Consider the following 19,087-nt stretch of genomic DNA (forward strand, 5'->3'; position numbering starts at 1 on the left):
CACCGCAGCCTACCGGGCTCTTCCATCCATGGGATTTTCCTATGGATGGGAAAGTACTGGAGTGGGTTGCCATTGCCTTCTCCTGTACTGAGATGTAATTGACACATCGTGAACTAGGTATATTTAAAGGGTACGGTTGAGTCAATCATGCCGTGTGCATTGGCAAAAGCTTTACCACTGTCAGGATTACAGACACTACTGCCTAGGGTCTCCTGGTGCCCCTGCAAGGCCTCCTTCACAGAGGGGCTGTTCTAGGTTTTCTAGCAGGTGTGTGATGGTGTCTCATTGTGTTTTTAATTTCTGTTTCTTTAGCACCTGATGACATTGAGCCATCTTTCAGGTGCTTCGTTGCTGAGGTGTCTATTCAGATGCCTCACTTCTGTTTTCTTTTTCTTTTATTTTTTTAGTTTTCTTACAGCTGAGATTTGAGGGGCATGTATATGTATGCAATTTGAGATATATGATCTATATTTAAGTCCTTATTAGAAATATGGTTTGCAAATATATTCTCCCAGTCTGTGGCTTCTCTTTGTTCTCCTAATAGTGTCTTTGAAAAGCAGAGTTTTGAATTTTTTATACAGCCCAGTTTATTAATTTTTTTCTTTTATAGATCTTGCTTTTGGCGTAGTACCTAAGAAATCTTGTTTAATCCAAGGTCATGTTTCTGGGGTTTTCTCCCAGAAGTTCGTAGTTTTAGGGCTTACACTGTTAGGTCTGTGGTCCGTTGTCAGCTGATTCTTGTATGTGGTGGGGGCTCTCTACCCCGTTGCATGTGCATGTGCTGCCATTTCCGTCCATTTATTGAGAAGGTTCCTCTTTCCCCAGGGCACTGCCTTTGGGCCAGTTGCCAGGGTAAACTCCCTGGGCCTTGTATCTGTCCTCCATCTGTCTGTCTTGATGCCATTGCTGCAGCGTGCGGGCGGGTGGTACTGGCTTCATTGTGTTGTCATTCTTAGAGTAATTGTGAATCTCCAGCTTGGTCTTGGCTTTTCTAAGTGCTGGCATTTCCATGTGATTTTCAGAAATCAACATTTTGGTTTTTCAAAAGGTTCTATTGGTATTTCTATTTGGGCTTCATAGGCTGGATTGGAAGGTATTGTCTTAAGTGTTTCAGAAGAGTTTGTACTGTAAAATAGGTGTTATTTCTTTCTTAATGTTTGATAGGATTTTCCAGAAACCTTGTGAGCCTTGAGCGTTCTTCTCTCATAGACCTTACTTCCCAAGCGTGAGCTTTGGTGCTAAGGAATGTTTCAATCTCATGTAGCTTGTCTAATTTATTAGCCTGAACTTTTTCATAGTATTCCCTTATCGTCCTCTCACATTAGTGAACCTATCATGAAATGATGATTCCACTCCTGGGGGTGGTAATGCATGTCTGCACAGGGGTGCACAGCTCTGGGCCCTGGTTGTGATGTTGCTGTGTGGTGACCCGAGTCTGCCTGTGATAGACTCGCAACGAGTAACTCCAGAAAATAAAACCCAATAAAAAGGAGATAAGGTAAAAGCTAGTGAAACCTGAGTTGGGCCTGTCCCCATGCTGGCTGGCAGTGCTGACCCTTGTTTCGATGGTGGACTGTGGTCAAGGAATATCCATCCCTAGGGGAGGCTGGGAGAAGGCAATGGCACCCCACTCCAGTACTCTTGCCTGGAAAATCCCATGGACAGAGGAGCCTGGAAGGCTGCAGTCCACAGGGTCGCTGAGGGTTGGACACAGCTGAGTGGCTTCCCTTTCACTTTTCACTTTAATGCATTGGAGGAGGAAATGGCAACCCACTCCAGTGTTCTTGCCTGGAGAATCCCAGGGACGGGGGAGCCTGGTGGGCTTCCATCTATGGGGTTGCACAGTCAGACATGACTGAAGTGACTCAACAGCAGCAGCAGCAGGAGAGGCTGAGGGAAGAGTGTGGCAGCTTCTTGGAGTTCAGAATCAAGCTGTAAGGAGACAGGGGACTTATAGAAAGGAGAAAGCCTTTGTTTTGCATTGTAATGGGCTTGGGGTGGTTTAAGCTGTGGAGGGCGTATGTCACAGAGTTGCCTCCATCGCAGCTCCTGCAGGACTCCCCAGAGCCCCTAAATGTAACACATGAGATTGGTCTGAACCTTTCCATAGTTTGTTTTAATTGTCACAGATCTGATGGTTTCCCCATTGTGTACAGCTTTCTTTAATGTGCCTGGGAATATGGTCTGATATGTCCTGCTGGAGTATCTCCATCAGATGGCAGTGGAGTGCAGATAGTGGATTTATTTTAATATCTGTGTACTGTCCGTTTCTCTTCTCTTTACAGCTTTACCTTTAGTCCAAGTGGATGAGAAGGGAGAGAAAGTAAGGCCAAATCAGAACCGTTGCATAGTGATACTACGTGAGATACCTGAGTCCACCCCTGTAGAAGTAAGTCCTTTCTCCTCGGAAAGACACTTGGAATTTTGGAGGCATGTTTTTTCCTTTGTTCTGTGGTTTTTAGGGAGATGTATTTGAAACCAAAAATACATACTATAACACTTTTCGGTCTCAAGACTTCACTGTACATTTTACATTAAAAAAAATAGAGTTTATGGTAATTGAGTATTTAGAAGTTAGAAATAAAAAAGATTTCAATACTTACTCATTTTGAAGTAAAAATAGTAAACCACCAAGTTGAGACAGAGAACATATTCATGTTGAATAACTCTCAGAGCAAGTGTTTTCATGGTGAGGGGTGCTGTGCGCACCCGTGTGGCTTGTGCTCAACTCGAGCCAACATACTAGTATCGGTGCGCTTCTCAGTCTAATTTGGTGGTTGATTTTTTTCACTGTAAGTCATATTTTTCTATTTATTTGTGCGCCTGGCAAATTTAGGGTGGATGCCAGGTATTTGGGGTTTTACTTTCTTGGGTACGGAGTATTTTGTGCTCCTTCCTGTGCATGTTCCTGAGCTGTTTGCGACTTACTTCAGTGACTTGGACCCGTGGAAGCAGATTGGCCTTGCCCTGGGCCAGTGCTTCCTGAGGGCTCCGCCTGTGGTCCCGAGTGAGCTCCGTTTTCCACTCTGGCTGCTAGACACTCCCTGATCCTGGAGAACTCTGGGGGAGGAGGGTAGTTCTCTCCATTCCAGGTTACTGTGTCCTAAGCACAGAGCTTTGGGGGAACCCCCTGAGTTCTGTAGCTTTGTACTAGGCCTGTGCCCACCCTCCTGACACCACATCCTGGAAGCCCCACCCATGAGTCAGGCATTCTTAGAACATCTGTACCTGTTCTTCTTACAGAATGCTGTCCTACACTGTCTGAAAGCCATTATTTCATATATTTTATCTTTTGTTTGTGATTATCTTATGTGGGAGGGTAAATCTGGTTAGTCTCAAAAGTCCAGCTCATTTTTTGATTTCTTAAATTATCTTTCTCCCACTCTAAATTGTGTCGTTGTTAGCCTACTGGTATTTTCCTGTTAATTTAATTACTGGTCTCTTGGGGTTTGGGAGTGCTGTCAGTGGGTTGTGAGCTTATTTCCTGTCGCAATGGGATCGTAATTCTGGAAGCTACTTCAGCCACCTGGAGAGAGAGCCCTGGACTTCGGTGAGCTGGGGTTGTCTTTTCAGCGTCTGTCCTTAAGAACAGGCCTCATGTTTCTTTAGTGAAGACAAACGGTGCACAGTTGAGAATTAATTTCCAACTTCTCTCTGTTTCCTGTAGGAAGTAGAAGCACTATTTAAAGGAGATAACTTACCGAGATTTATAAACTGTGAATTTGCCTATAATGATAATTGGTTTATTACATTTGAAACAGAAGCTGATGCACAACAGGTAAGTTCTTCCTTGTGCACCCCTGCCCCATACCCCCTTTGAAGTGCAGTTTACCAGCACTTTGCAGTCAGTACACGGTAGGGCTCAGTGTGGGCACAGGGGTGACGATTGGCTATGAGTTCATTTCAGTCACTCAGTCGTGTCCGACTCTTTGCAACCCCATGGACTACAGCATGCCAGGCCTCCCTGTCCATCACCAACTCCTGGAGTTTACTTAGACTCGTGTCCATTGAGTTGGTGATGCCATCCAACCATCTCATCCTCTGTCGTCCCCTTTTCCTCCCGCCTTCGATCTTTCCCAGCATCAGGATCTTTTCTAGTGAGTCAGTTCTTCGCATGAGGTGGCCAAAGTATTGGAGTTTCAGCTTCAACATCAGTCCTTCAGTGAACACTCAGGACTGATCTCCTTTAGCATGGATTGGTTGGATCTCCTTGCAGTCCAAGGGACTTTGAAGAGTCTTCTCCAACACCACAGTTCAAAAGCATCAATTCTTCAGCGCTCAGCTTTCTTTATAGCCCAACTCTCACATCCATACTTGAGTACTGGAAAAACTATAGCTTTGGCTAGATGGACCTCTGTTGGCAAAGTAATGTCTTTGTTTTTTAATAGGCTGTCTGGATTGGTCATAGCTTTTCTTCCAAGGAGCAAGCATCTTTTAATTTCATGGCTCCAGTCACCATCTGCAGGGAACCTAAAGTGCAAGGAAATCCTAAATAGGGGTGTGTGTGTGTGTGTGTGTGTAGACAGTTCTGTAGCAGTGTGCAGAACATAGGCATTATTTTCTAAGGACGTGTAACATGGGCAGCCCAGGAAAACTGGTTCTGTTCTTATCTCTGTGCAGAGAATGATTTCAATATTTGGAAAAGCATTTAGGAAATTTGTGCCTGACTCTAACGTTGCCTGGGCAGCCTTGTGTTATGAGGTGCATGAGAAGGCACTGAGGAGCCCTGGGGGAGGCGGGATCTTTCAGATGGCTCCCTACCGTGGAAGGAAGCATCGTGTTCAGAGGAAGCACTCGCCTGTGTAGAGGAACAGCCCTGGAGTGTAAGGTGTGCATGGCGAGACCGCAGGGGCTTCGAGAGAGAGAGAGAGGAGCCTGAAAGACAAGTTTTACCTGAATGGAGGGAAAGAGAGGGACCAGGAGAAGCAGGGTGATGGGAGGTGAGAGAAGGCAGGTGTGTGGATCGGGTGCCAGCCGCCTCTCCAGCCCCCCACCAGTGTGGAGAACACGGCCAACTTGGGGGATGCAGAGCCCTCAGAGCTACATAGGAGAACTTGGAGATGAGCAAGGAGCTGTCTAACTAGTGACTTCTGAACATCGTAACCCCGAGCCCTGTGATTCTGAGTGCCCATGGGCCTATTACTAGGAGCTTGGTGTTCTCCCAGGTGAGGACTCTTGCGCAGGGTCTATGAAATGCTGTGTGCTTTCTGTTAACACTTAAATTATATACAGATACTGCTCGTGAGTATTTTTTTCCTTTTTTCTCTTTATTGATGGGTAATCTATTTATAACATCATACTAATTTGAGAATTTGGGGTAGGGGCTCCATAGCTCTTACCAGATCTTTTAAGGAATCCATGACCCAAAAAAGGTGAAGAATCCTTGTTCTAGGTCTCATCCACCATATTCTACTACATAATTGCTTACTCAAGGTACTGAATTAATTGTAGGTTCATCTTATAAGATTAACACAATGGTATTATGGATGATTTTGTCCTCAGGCTTACAAGTATCTGAGAGAAGAAGTCAAAACCTTTCAAGGAAAACCAATTAAGGTAAGCAAGACCATTGGTTATGCTTTACCTGCAGATCAGTGTCCTTAAGTATTCTATTAATAACAGAAACTTCTGTGTTTTCACATAGGCACGGATAAAGGCGAAGGCAATAGCTATAAACACGTTTTTGCCAAAGAATGGCTTTAGGCCTCTGGACATGAGCCTCTACACACAGCAGCGCTACACGGCGTCGTTTTACTTACCTCCAGTCTATAGTCCCCAGCAGCAGTTCCCTCTCTACAGCCTGATAGCCCCCCAGACGTGGTCAGCGACACACAGCTATCTTGACCCGCCCTTGGTGAGTTGGCCTTACTGGAGCTCCTGTCGCAGACCCTTGGTGTGCTGGGCAGTAGATGCCCTCTTCTAAAAGGATGCCAGTTCAGATGGTGGGTGATAGAGACTTTCCTCTAAGGGGTATGCCAGTTCAGATGGCTGGCGGTAGAGACCTCCTGTAGGGGGATGCCAGTTCAGGTGGTGCGGTCAGATGGGCCTTGACGCTCCGTGGGGGGTTTTCAGTCACTGGGAGATAAATAGCTGCAAAAACTTGAAGAAATCTCTGATGATGTAATCCCCATCCTTTGCCCGTTTGCCTCCCTCCTGTCGTGTGTTTCCTCTCCTAGCTGTGTAGCCCTGAGAACAGCATGACATGTGGTCATGAGCTGTGGGTTAGCTGGGCCCTTGTGAGCACAGAACGGGTGCAGTGGGACGTGGTTTGAAGGGGAGAGTGGGGTTTCCTAAGCTTGTGACAGTCCCGGACAGTGGAGGACAGATGGCAGGCTTCACTGCACTTTGCCAATGCTTGTTTTTTTGCAAACTAGGACTGTGGCAGTGTCCCATCACTCTCAGGCGAATGGTTGCTCCAGAGGAGGCCTACTGTGTGCTTTTGTCTCTGGGCTCTAGTTGTGTTTGTCCTTCACCTCCACATCAGTCGTCTGGACAAGTGGCTGGTCCCTTTGGTCTGGCTGGGCCGTGTGAGGCCCAGCAACTGCTCTAAAACAGGTTGTGTCATTGTGAGCAGGAGTGGTGAGATGGGGCCAGTTAGTTCTCAACAAGTTGTGTTACCAACTGCCTTAGCAACCAGTTTATTTTTATTGAAACTCTTGAGCACAGTTACTTAAATTCCATAGTTTTATGTGTAAAAGTGCACATACGAAGTGATTGATCTCAAGTGTTCTTCCATGATTTACAGTCTTCAGAATCTAGTTCTGGTGTGATGGGTATGTTTCTAAGTACACAATGGTTCCACAGAAGAACTTCAGAGGTGCTAACACAGCTTTCACTGCATCCTTCTCCCTCAGAATTTCCCTTTTGTTGGTTTCATTTTCTTTTTGAATGGTTTTATTTCGGTCTTGAACTGTTTCTAGTCATCCTATTATTATAGCTTTCGGTTAGCTCTAGTTAAGAGGAATCGCCAGCTTTTTGACTCTTCCTTTCAATTTAATGTAGGCGGGAACTGGGTGGCACTTGGGGGTTAAATGCCTTGGATCAATCAAGGAACGTTGTTTATACAGAAAGTGTTTGAAACCACTTCAGAATCCAGAAAACTGGAGTGATCCCTCTTCATCATTTTTTAAAAAGAACCATTTCAACACTAAGTTTTATCTTATTTTTGAGACAGATTTTTTAAAACAATGGGCTGATATTTAAAATTCTGCACTTAAGCTATTTTACATTTTAAGATTATATTTAGTATTGTGTCTTTTAAGGGCACTGTGACCCTGTTTAATTTTTTTCTGACATAATATGTTAGTATATTTATATGTGGTATATTACCATGAATTGTGAGTTGGGGCATAATTATGAATAATCTGAAAATACCATGGTACTCAGTCCAAGACTTACATGCAGGTGAGGTTAAAAGAGCCTCTCAGAGGTCATGATTATGACACAGATCCCTGACTGTCTCTAGGATTGAGGACTCTGATGGATTTTATTGAAGTCACCAGGAACAAAGAGTTGCTGGCTTGGTTTTGGCACAGTGGGGGTGTTGGCCTGGGCACTGGGACTCTGGAAACGAGCGAGTGGGTCCCATGCTCTTCCTGTGCTCAACGAGGGAGGTGGGGGCCAGGGGGTGGGCTTCTGGGCAGGTGCTCCCTTCTTTGTGTGTGAGGCAGATTCCTAGGGGTTGCTGTGGGCTCTCAGGACACCTTGGCCATTGGCAGTCATCCTGCCCAGTGCTCTTCTCTGCAGTGAGTGCTCCAAGTGTGATGTGAACATAACCAACCTGAAGTCTGTTTTCTAGGTAACGCCATTTCCAAATACTGGATTTATAAATGGGTTCACGTCTCCAACCTTCAAACCTGCCGCATCTCCTCTGGCTTCACTCAGACAGTACCCTCCGAGGAGCAGGCAAGTCTGTGAGAGGGGAAGGTTGAAGTCTTTGCAGGGTTGTAACAGGAGGTCGCTGCCACACTGTGCACTGCCAAAGGCTAGCAGGTACGTGTGATCACACTCAGTGGTCACACTCAGTGGAGAGGCTATGCCCTGCTCACTGACGGTGGGTGTGACGAGCAGTCCCGCCCACTGGGGTGAAAGACTCAAGCACGGAGCTCCCTGCTGTGTGTGCCCCCGTGCCCCGTGGGGACGGGTGCACTGCCTTGGTGCACGTCTGCTTTTCATTCGGATGTAGCTGCAGCCACACAGAACACTGATGCTGTGTTTAGGTTTGCTTTACCAGACGTGTCAGGAGCTGACTGTTTAAAGTATCATTGCTAATATTTTCCCTAAGTAGAGAACAGACTTTTGCTCAGCCATTTCTGTGTTGGCACACCTGTTTCCTAAAACCGTGATTGTTTGGGAACTCAGTGTGCACAAACGTTATGTCTGCAGGAATCCTAGTAAGTCTCACCTGCGCCATGCCATCCCCAGTGCAGAGAGGGGGCCTGGGCTGCTGGAAAGTCCTTCCATATTTAACTTCACTGCTGACCGCTTGATGAACGGTGTGCGCAGCCCACAAGTGAGGCAGACAGCTCAGCCGCGAGCTCGGCTCCAGAACCCTCCGGCCTTTGCCAAGAGAGACGTGGGGCCCGGGCGCGTGGAGCAGAGCAGCTTCGAGTCCTCCCCGGGCTTAGGCAGAGGGAGGTGAGTGCTCATGATTTCTGTTGGATGGGTACTGTGGGCACTACATAAAACTATTAGTAGTGTCAAATTCCATGAATTTAAATGTCCCTCACAGAAAATCAAAGGGAAGGCTATAACTATCCAAGGTCTTGTATAGTCACTCACAGGGTTGGTTACTTTTAGAGCAGAGACTTGACTGGTCCCATCTTTATGGTGACAGGACACTGTTCCGTGGGAACCAAGGGTGGGCCAGACCCTGGGTCCTGGTCATTAACGTGCTGGCCCTGGCTGGGCAGCTGTATGGATTTTCAGACCGTGGAAGCCATCAGGGCAGTGAAGTGTCTTGGTGCCCTCAGGCCTGCATGACATCCATTCAGAAGGTGGGGTTGTTGCTGGGCTTGAGCCAAGTTTGGGGAAGGGCACTGAAGCCAGTGGTTTAGATCTTGAACCTTGGAAACATGCCTTGGGAACCATGGAGTGAAAGGCTGGCAGACGGGAGAGGAAGCCCTGTGTGGTTCAGTGGAGTGAGGGCTGGGGGCTTGGGAGTGGACCAGGCTGTCTGGGCGCTGTGCCCTTGGATGATCAATCCGATGGATCGTCGTTGCTGGTGGTTTTTTTTTTTTTTCGCAATTCACCTTTATAGCTCCGTGTCGGATTTTATACACCTTGCCACTCCAGCTGAATGGAAGTTCGAATATTCATATAACAGAAATTCTAAATGGGAAAATTATTTAAATCAGTGTTTTCTTTTATATCCCTATCTAGACCTCAGTTTTACTTCTTTATTATAAAATTTTTGTTTTTCTTATAAGATTGGGATTTTAGAATCTAAAGTCATCTATAGTAGATTACAAAGTTGTGAAGACTGAAATGTGCACACGCTGTGTACTCAGTGAAATCTGTTTCCAGTGGAAAAGGTCACAGTCTGCTGCTTTCCTCTTCTCTAGGAAGAGCTCCTTTGGTTATCGGAAGAAGCGGGAGGAGAAGTTCACAGTGAGTACCTCAGAGCCCTGCCGCTTTTGCCTGACGTTTCAATCCCACTTACACTGAACAAGCATGAGGTTTGACGAAGGTGTGAGAAGGAACTTTTAGACGTGGTCCTGCGGTTTTCTCGCCATGTGGTGTCGGCTGGGTGATAATGGCCCCTTTCGATGTTCTGAAGAGGAGGTGATGGCTGGTTTCCTGAGGAGCCCCTGACTTCCCTGTGCCCTGTGCAGCACACAGGTGCACCCAGGGGCGGCTTGCACATGTGTGGTCTATCCACAGGCATCCAGATGGGTGCTTTCTGTGTGGGTAACCAGGTAGTGGTGCACTTTGAAATTATCGGGACCATGAGTTTGGACAAGCAGAATGAACTTCTCCCATGTAGGAATTAGCTCATCAGTGTTTTTCATTCAAAATATTTTTCTCTGTACCCGCTGTGTGGAAAGCATTCTACACAGTGCCTTCTGTAGCTTACAGTCAGGACAAACCCAAAATCAGTCAATGATGAGCGTACAGTGGTGACTATGTCGCTTGGTGACTGAGCAGCTCTCTCTCTGGGTGGCTCTGCAGCACTCCGATGGGGGCAAGCGCCTGCCATTGTGGGCGCTGTGCCTGTGGACGTGGGCTCTGTATGCAGAGCTCCTCACCTGGAAGCTGGAGAAGACCCTGAGGCAGTTCTCAATCTGGACCCCAAGCCATCGAGTTATGTGCTCCCCTTACAGGACATAGCTTTTATTTGCCTAGAGTTTAGAAAGTGCACGTTGGTAATAAGTGAACATCCTGATTTTACCATATTTGTCAATTCAGTCTAGTTTTTGGTGACTCCTTTGGTAAGGCAATTTGTTCGGTTGATTCCAGTTGGAATGCATGAATTCCTGTACATTAAGACCAACAGAACGGGCATCTGTCTCTTGAGATCCTGGTCACCCCACAGGCGTCATCCCCCTGCTCACTGCATCATCTCCAGGGGGAAATGTATCCCATCACCATGCTGGTCTCGTTCTGTGTTGTGTTCCTAATCTGTGTGTTCATGCCCGGAACCACTCAGATGCCCACTCACGTGGTGTGGGTGTGTGTATTCAACAGTGAGCCCGTCGCTGCAGTAGGTGTTCTGAGCACCTGAGCAGCTTAGAGGCAGGTGGCAGACATGAACTGGAGGCCAGGCCACACTCCCTGGGACCAGGGATGGCACTCAGGCCTCACGTAAAGCCATTCAGACTCTAAAAATGTTCAAACACTGCCTCTTTGGTCCTAAAAGCCAGGTCTTCCTTCCTAGAAATGCTCGTCTTCCGAAAAGCTGGGTTCACCTCAGAAACGTGCAGAGCTTTAAAGTGAAGCCTCTGAAAATTGGTTTGAGGTGAGCATGACCCAGCGTGTGCTGGGCTGCAGGGCACAGTGCAGCCTGGTTCAGAGGAGGGCACGCGTGTAAGCACGGTTGGCGGCTTGTAGGCACCAGTGCCACAGAGAAGACGGCCAGAGGCCCAGAGCATACTCGGGCAGTGGTCACAGGCTGCAGAGGAGACGGCCAGAGGCCCAGAGCATACTCGAGCAGTGGTCAGCTTGATTTCATCCTTGACCTGGGCTCCTGAGCTCTACCACAGTTTCTCTAGATTTTACTTCTGTAGAGATGCCTGTTGGTGTTAAGTTTCTGGGAAATTGTGGCCTTTCCTGTGAAGTAAGCCCCAGGAGGGCGTGGCTTCCCATCCAAGTAGCCCACCGTTCAGCTAAAAATACCTGTGTTCTCCCCAGTGTAAAGCTCACGTCCCTTTTCCGCCTCGTCTCTCTCAGCTCAGGAGCTGGGTGCTCAGAACGGTTCCTGGTAGGCTGACTAGGAGCGTTCCAGTAAAAAAATACATCACTGCCTTTCTCCTGAGGTCTTGGACTTAAGTTTTACTTGAGTATTATGCTGAGTTTACGTTTTTGAAGTCATGGAGTGTGATAGAATCTCTTGTTAAATATCATGCTTTTACATGCTGATTAAAAATATTAGGAGTTTCAATAAGTTAATTTTCAGGTAACTAAAACCCCCCCTTCCCTTTTCTATTAAACTTTTTTTTAATGGAAATCCTTGTGAAATTTCTAACATAAGTTGTACAGAGTTGAGAGCGTGACTTTTGTTTTCTTCTTTATCCTCTATTTCTTAGATTATAGACTCTGCTGTGGTAACACAGAACTTGTGTGGAGGTGAATAAGGTTAATGTCAAGATGCAGGTTCTCGGGACTTTGCTGTGTCCCACTGGTCTGTGTCAGCTGCCTGGAGATCTGGGTGTCACACACACCTAGCTCTTACCGCATGTTTGAGCGTGGCTGGCAGAGCGCTGCGGTTCCTTCTGCCTTTTCAGCTCCACTTTCATGGGTGAAGCTGCCTAACCAGGTGACCTTTGACAGGTGACCACGTTGGCAGGGTTGAGGACCTCAGAGACCAGGGAGGTGTTTCTGAGCCCCCTTGCCCAGCCACCCTGGGCAACTGCACCGTGTTCTTCTCTTTCAGAGGAGTCAGACTCAGTCTCCAACGCCGCCCAGACCGCCGTCCCCCAGCTTCGAATTAGGCCTGTCCAGCTTCCCCCCACTGCCTGGGGCAGCAGGGCATTTGAAGACAGAGGACTTATTTGAGAACAGGCTGTCAGGCTTGCTCACAGGAACATCCAAAGAAAGGGTAAGATGTCCGAGCTTCCGAGCCTGATGCTTGCTCTTGCTCTTCACAGGCGTGCTGTGTCCACGTGTGGAAGAGGCTTATGGAGGGCAAGTGACGCAGTGGCCTCCCAGGTTTTGAGCAGCAGGGTCAGAGAGAAGGCCTGCGCTGCTGGGCTATAGAAATGCAGGTTGCGTCATTATTCTTGTTTTGTAGGACCTGCTTGCATTTTCCAGATCAGCAGAGTAAAAAAGAAAAGTCTGAATCATGCCAGAAATAACATGTTTTGAATAATCTACATGAATAACTAGAAGCTTGAGCAACTGTACTGTAATACAGGGGTGCGGTCGGTGACCTCTGTGGGCTTCCACGCTCCTAGGGGTCACTCCTTAGCAGTGACTCCATCCTGGGAATGAGGAGCACTATGGGCGCCAGGCGCTCCCTGTGGCTCTGCTGCCGGCAACAGCAGAGGGACCGAGCTGCTGCCAGGACCAGGGCGGGGGGCCGGAACGCCTTGCCCAGCCACCCCACTGAGCTCTGGACCTGGCTCTCACCACCATCACCCCCATGCCCTTTCCCCCTGCCATCACCCCACCTACTGCCCCCGATCTGAGTCAGAATCCCTCACTCTGGGTTGGGGAAGGCATTGCCTGGCAGACTCCATCCACAGCATCTGCAGCTGGGGAGCCCTGCAGAGCCCCTCGGTGCCAGGCAGGGTCGTGGTACCCTTTAGCCAGATCTTTAGTTGTCTCATACTGGTGTGTGGTTACTGCTCCTGTTTTTAGCCTTCGAGACTGAGAGGGTTCTGCGTTTTATTTTAGAGAAGCACTTACTAAACTTGATGTGCCCTGTGCGTTACTGTATACCTTAAACTCCAGATAGTGATGTCTGAGGTGTCAGTGCCCCATGGAGTGATGGCAGAGTTGGTGCGACCAGTCCTAGCTTCACATGGACCCCATTCCCCTCGAGGTGGGCAGAGGAGCAGGACAAGCAGGCTTCTACCCTGTTTCAAAAATAGCTTTTAAAAAATTCTTTTTACTACTTTTTTTTTTTTTTTTTAACATTTCAAGTTTGTGTGAAATTTATCTTGAGAAAAGAAATGCTGCTTTTAAGAAGTCTGAGCCTGATTCCAGCTGGAAGGGCCCGTGTCACTGCTTCTCAGCAGAAGACCTTGGTGGCGTGTAGGGCCCTGGGAGGCCTCAGATTGGACAGGTTCTGACAGCACAGTAGCACCGCACATGCCCTGGGCGTGAGGGAGCTTTTACACAAAGGAGGCATTTCTACGCCCGTGTTTCCGCCACCCTTGAGTACAAGATCGTGAGAGATGATTGTTCTTATGGCCCCCAGGTTGCCATCACCACCTCCTCTGTGCCTAGGTAGCCATTCCCTCCTCCAGGAGGAGGTATCTACCTGACCCAGAGATTGAACCCTGGTCTCCTGGGTGGGGAGGGCAGTGCTGTTCCCTTCAGAGTTCTCATTTCTGAACTTTCTATCTGCTTTGAAGAGTGAGATTTTGAGAAAAGGCCTGTTGGTAATCAGGCTCCCTTCGGCTCTTTATTTTCTCTATCGCCTTTTTTAATTAACAAAATGGCTGTGTGTTTGAGTGGTCATTGCCTATCGCCAGGTATCTGCCTTAAATGGACTAAGTCTCTTTGCCTCCCCTTGAGTCAGGAGAGTTCACATCAGCTTTCAGGGGCTGCTGGTGAATTCAGGTGGGAACTGCCGCCCTCACCCCTCGAGGCACTCAGGTTCAGTCAGTGTGGAGCCATGCACTGATGTCCCTGCAAGGCTGAGCCATGCTGGACTCTGCTGGGGACTCTGCGCTGTAGATGTGAGAGTTCAGGTGCCGGCAGCTCAGATGAGTGCGGTCCGGTCCCTTTGGGATGGTGGGTGTGCCAGCCGCTGTGCTTGCACACAGAGGAAGGCTAGAGACAGGCGGGGTCTGCCCAGAGGAGGGGCGGCTGCAGTGTCCACTCTGCCCGGGGTCGGCCCACGCCTGCTCCCGAAGACGGCGGACACCATCGCTGTGTGTTTAAGATCATTGATGGAGACCTGCTGGACGTGCCTCTGTGCGGTGATGAACTGTTCTTCGTGGTTTCAGAGCCTGAACGCAGATGCCAGCACGAACACTCTTCCTGCGGTGCACCAGCGAGAGCCCTTGGCGCCCTGTGCCGTGTCCGTAGCCTGCGAGCGCACCCCCTCCCCTGCCCGCCCGCCTGAGTAAGTCCAACCATGCCCGGGGCCCCGCGCCCAGTGCCCTCTGCGGGGCTGCCCACTCATGTCCACTCACGCATGTGCCCGGTGGCATCTTTCCAGGGACACCAAGGTGGTGGAGAAGCAGAGGGAAACCCCGAGTGTGGACAGACCGCCTCCTGCCCTGGCCCTGAGCACCACTGCAAGTAAATCGGTGCAGGTGAACGGTGCTGCCTCGGTATGTGCCCGCAGGGGTTGGGGGATGCCCAGGGGCTTCCAGAGGGGTGGCCACGCACGTGCGCAGCAGGCCCTCTGCACAGGGTACCAGGGCCTTGGGTGATAATTCCAGCTGACCGCTGTGGCTGTTCATCATCTGAGGAGCTGCAGCTTTCAGCTCCTGTGCCTCGTGGATCAGCGGGCCCCCCGTCTCCCACCCTACTCCTCTTCCTTTCATTTTTAAGTTACAAATGGTTGATGGAGATGACAGACTTTAAATGTCGTCTTCTGTCATTTAGGCTTCATGCTTCCACTTACCTGGAAACCCCCTCCCCTTTTTTAAGTTGTTACCTCTGACTTTTCTTTTGTCACACCTCCAGTCCCCCATATGGGCCGGCCATCGTCTTCCCCAGTCCCAGAGGCCGCGTGGCCAGCAAAAGCAGCTGCTGCTCTCATTCTTGGAGCTGCCTGGTGTCTGCTGCCTCTTTGGGCTTGTCTGTGCCTTGGAAGGTGCCCACAGGCCAGAGGCTGGGAGTTCAGTCTGCACTCTACTTCTCCATGCCTTTTATCCATTTTTACAAAGTATTTGTAGAGTGTCTTGGAGGGAAAGTTGTGCTCCAGGGCAAACTCAGTTGTTGAAATGTAGGAACTCTTCATTTAAGATACTTCTGAATGTGGTTAGAGCTGGAAACTTGTACCTCTGCCTCTGTGAACCTGATTCTCATATGTCATCACACTAATCCCAGAGTTGTCCGTTTCCCAGGAATTGCGAAAACCCAGCTACGCAGAGATTTGTCAGAGGACAAGTAGAGAGCCACCGTCTTCCCCGTTGCAACCCCCAAAAGAACAGAAGCCAAACCCGGTCGGCTCTGGGAAGGAAGAGAGGAAGGTCACGGAGAGAGAGCCCCCAGCCCCCAAATCCAGCCCAGGACCACCCAAAGACCAGAGGAGGCCGCTGGGCCGCCGGCCGTCACCCCCAGGCTTGGGGCGGCGTCCACACAGAGAACAGAGCCCCCCACCCAGGCCCCCTCAGTGAGCACCGAGGTCTGGGAGGGCTGCGAGGAGCTGAGGTCGCCACAACTAGGCACTATCCCGCTCGGACGTGAGTGAGCCGCTGGCTAGGAGCTTGCAGTGTAGGCGAGGCCCACAAGGTGCCTGCAAGTTATTTTTCTTCTATGAGTCGGATTTCCCCCCTCTTGAAAAAAATCTATTTTTCAGGATTTAATTAATATAAACCTTATTTTAGGTTGGTGCTTAACTGGAGGTGATGCATAAGTCTGATTTTTTTCAGGATAGAAAATGCATTTATCCTAACAAATTGATATTTTTTATTAAGCCTCCATGTGGCTATGAATGCAAGCTATATATATAGTGAGTTTTTCTAAATTAAGCGGAACTATGCTACTTCATTTTTTAAAATAACTGGTTAGCAAGTGCGTATCTCTGAGATGTCCAGGCCGCCGGGTGAAGCTGAGGACCAGGGAGGAGGACTGAGGTGATGCTGTGAGCGCAGCCTGGGGGAGCGGGCGGGCTCGCCAGCCTGGGAGCTGCCCTTCACTCGGAAGCCTAGCAGGTGGTTCTAGTATTTTCTAAGCAGAGTCCGGTTTTGGTCCACTGGGCAGAGTAAACCTGCACAGCCCCGAGAGCCCTCTTGTCCTGCCAGCAAGTAACCAGCTCCTCACTCTAGTCTCAAGTGGCTGTTATGTAAGATAAACTCAAAGCACATTGTGAATAGAACTCAAATGAAATATAAACTTTGTAGCCCACTGACATGTTACCGCGAAATTGTACCCTGATGTTTTGCTCCCGCAAGTGGGTGGGGAGTGGGTGCGGAGGGCGTGGAGCCCGGCTCGAAGTCGGCCCTCCCCCACCCGCCCCCAACTCCCCGGGCCTCCCGGGTCCTCCCGGCACCGCCCCCAGATCCTCCCGGGCCCCCGTGCGGATCGTGGGGGATGTGGTTGTGGTGCCCTCTGGTGGCGGAGGGTCCCAGCCCGCTCTCCTTACCTCCAAGACAGGGTCAGTGATCCCTTCTCCAAGTGCTGCTCTCCAAGAACACGCATGCACTAAAGCTAGCAGTTGATAATAAAGTTTAACATAAATTATTTTGTTTTAAAATGCCTAAATTCTTTCTTTACGTATTCTAAGCAGCAGACATTAAAGTATTTCCTGCTAAATGTAACCATACAGTTTATTCCACAAAACGTTATTTAATAAGACTGAGGGTTTTTTTTTTTTTTAAAGAGATTATTTCCATCCAATATTTAAAGACTTGAATTTTATTTAAACTTGAAAATGACTTTGCCTTAACTTTTGTATAGGACAGCTTAAGAGTTCTGAGATGGGCCTGGGTTGGCATGAGTGGGGTCTGCTGTCACGGTGTCACTGGGTGAGCACTGTAGGGAGGACTAGCAGCCGTGTTTGTAATTTACCTGGAAGATCTTACACAATTGATCTTTTTTCAGATTGTTGAAAAATCCTGTAAATGCAAATAGTCGATACTGTATTAAATATGTGCACTTGGGAGTGTGTGCTTTGCTTGTACAGTTGTAAATAATCAGAACATATTAAAAAGGTACCCTAAAGAGAAAAATCTGATAAAAATTGATATATTATAAATGTTACTATTGACCTGGATGTAGATAAACTCAATGTTGTGGTTTGAATATTATTTTAATTTGTTGAAGTTTTTTTTCTTTTTCTCTTGTACTGGTGTGTTGAACTGATTTCTGCCTCTTTGCTGCTGCGAAAGGGAGATGGAAGTCTGATTAAAACCTTCGAATGTTTTCATGCTCTTCTTAAAAGTATGTTAAGTATGTACTAATCACAGCTAATTGTGAAAGGGTTTTCAAAATATAATCTGTAAAGTGGAAACTGGCAGGATCTGCAAGTGAAAGTGAAAAATAATCTCTTTAGAATCACAAATGGCTAATAAGCATGACACGCCTGCGGAGGAAAGCAGGCCCGTCTCCTGGAGAGCAGCGTCTTTGTTCAAAGGCCTGGACACCCACACGGTGCTCATGTTTCCGAGGCCCCTGAAAGGAGCAGGGAATTTACTTCATTGTAGTTGTGAGATTGCTGACTAAGAGAGTTTGAAATGATTGACCTGTTCCACCGAAACCAGTGCATACTATAGGAAGAGCTGGAGAGGCCCAGGACCCCGTGATGTGGCTGCCAGAGGAGGGAGCGATGCAGCATGTTGCCCCGAAGTCCAAGCCCCGTGGAGCCCAGACACTGGTTTTCAGTAGGTCCCTCCCTGGAGGGCCATCTGCGCTGTGTGGCCCTGTGACGGCAGCCGGGCCCTCAAGTGGTGTGACCCATTTGTCACATGAGGCCTCCACTCCCGCAGCCTCAAGTCTAGACTTCACTTGGATGTCATTTTTATCGCATCCTTTTAATTAAGCAAGGGTGATATGCCAAATAGCCGTGTAATGTCCCCCAACCCCGCCTTTCTGAGGTTCCTGAGATTTTCCACTCACAGAAAGCACGGGGGTGTCTGGCTTCCTGCCACGTAGCATCTCTCTGCGGGCAGTCCCTCAGGTAGAGTCAGAGACGGCGGCACAGACGGCGTTCTCCTCGGACAATTGTGCAGTGTCGTTTGGAGAGATGGGGGGAGAGTCCCACCCTGTTTCACATGAATTTCGCACAGTCATTGCTCTCTGAGAGTCCGTGTCGTGCTGTTTCTCATCAGGCCCTCCTGTAACCACCACTGGCGGTCGCTAGTGTGGCAAGAAATATGTCATGTTGCCACGTGGTCAGGGCCACCATGGCGCCACATGGAGTCTGCACTGGGGCTTTGGCCTCGGGGCAGGCGTGGCTGGAGTCTGCATCCAGGTCTGAGGAGCAGCGGACGATGGGCCTGAAGGAGCAGCCGTGGTGCCAGCTTGCAGGAGGGCAGGGGCACGGACGCCTCGCCAGGGCTGTTTCTGTTCTACTTTTTTTCATTAAGACTGGAATCAAGCTTATGTGTAAACTATTGGTAATTTAAGTTTCCTTTTGTGTCATTCAGTGTAAAACTGTCTAATTTGAAAAAATGTAGGTTATGAAAAATAAAGATTTAGGCACTGTTTGGGTTTTCTTTTGACATTTTTAAAATTATAATTTTCCAGAATGGCACTTTTTAAAAAATAATATTTTGTCTGATCCATGTGTGTCGTGAGAATGAAGTACGGGTTCCATCATCTCTTAAGTCCTTGCAGTGGGAGTGCTGTGGCTCAGTTGTAAGCCTGCAGGGTGGGCGCTCAGGCAAGTATTGGTGAGGATACAGTTCATTAAATCCAAGGTTTACCACGAGAATAAGTATCCCTGTGTCGGGCTCTTCTGTTTCTTCTGTTAAATGTCCTTGACTCAGGAGATGCCCACATAAAGTCACCTGGGGTAGAGATGGGGCCATCATGTTCAAATCCTAAGTGAGCCTCAGAAACTGTGATGGACTTGACCCTAAGTTCA

At 48.5% G+C, this 19,087-nt stretch overlaps 1 protein-coding gene across 5 annotated transcripts in view; it reads left to right on the plus strand.

The window, feature by feature from the left end:
• Nucleotides 1-18,705, plus strand: part of LARP4B (La ribonucleoprotein 4B) — a 90,125-nt gene extending 71,420 nt beyond the window's left edge. For 4 of the 5 annotated variants that reach the window (XM_070381225.1, XM_070381224.1, XM_070381221.1 and 1 more), the window contains 11 exons: nucleotides 2,286-2,389; nucleotides 3,668-3,778; nucleotides 5,503-5,556; nucleotides 5,645-5,854; nucleotides 7,799-7,905; nucleotides 8,386-8,637; nucleotides 9,564-9,609; nucleotides 12,092-12,256; nucleotides 14,334-14,452; nucleotides 14,549-14,663; nucleotides 15,405-18,705. In XM_070381225.1, coding sequence (XP_070237326.1) covers nucleotides 2,286-2,389; nucleotides 3,668-3,778; nucleotides 5,503-5,556; nucleotides 5,645-5,854; nucleotides 7,799-7,905; nucleotides 8,386-8,637; nucleotides 9,564-9,609; nucleotides 12,092-12,256; nucleotides 14,334-14,452; nucleotides 14,549-14,663; nucleotides 15,405-15,677 — 1,556 coding nt within the window. In that variant the 3' untranslated portion in view covers nucleotides 15,678-18,705. The remainder of the gene's footprint in view (nucleotides 1-2,285; nucleotides 2,390-3,667; nucleotides 3,779-5,502; nucleotides 5,557-5,644; nucleotides 5,855-7,798; nucleotides 7,906-8,385; nucleotides 8,638-9,563; nucleotides 9,610-12,091; nucleotides 12,257-14,333; nucleotides 14,453-14,548; nucleotides 14,664-15,404) is intronic. The other variant, XM_070381222.1, reaches the window with a different exon arrangement.
• Nucleotides 18,706-19,087: the final 382 nt, after the last annotated feature.

This window comes from Bos mutus, chromosome 13, assembly GCF_027580195.1.
Source record: "Bos mutus isolate GX-2022 chromosome 13, NWIPB_WYAK_1.1, whole genome shotgun sequence".
NCBI classification, from domain to species: domain Eukaryota; kingdom Metazoa; phylum Chordata; class Mammalia; order Artiodactyla; family Bovidae; genus Bos; species Bos mutus.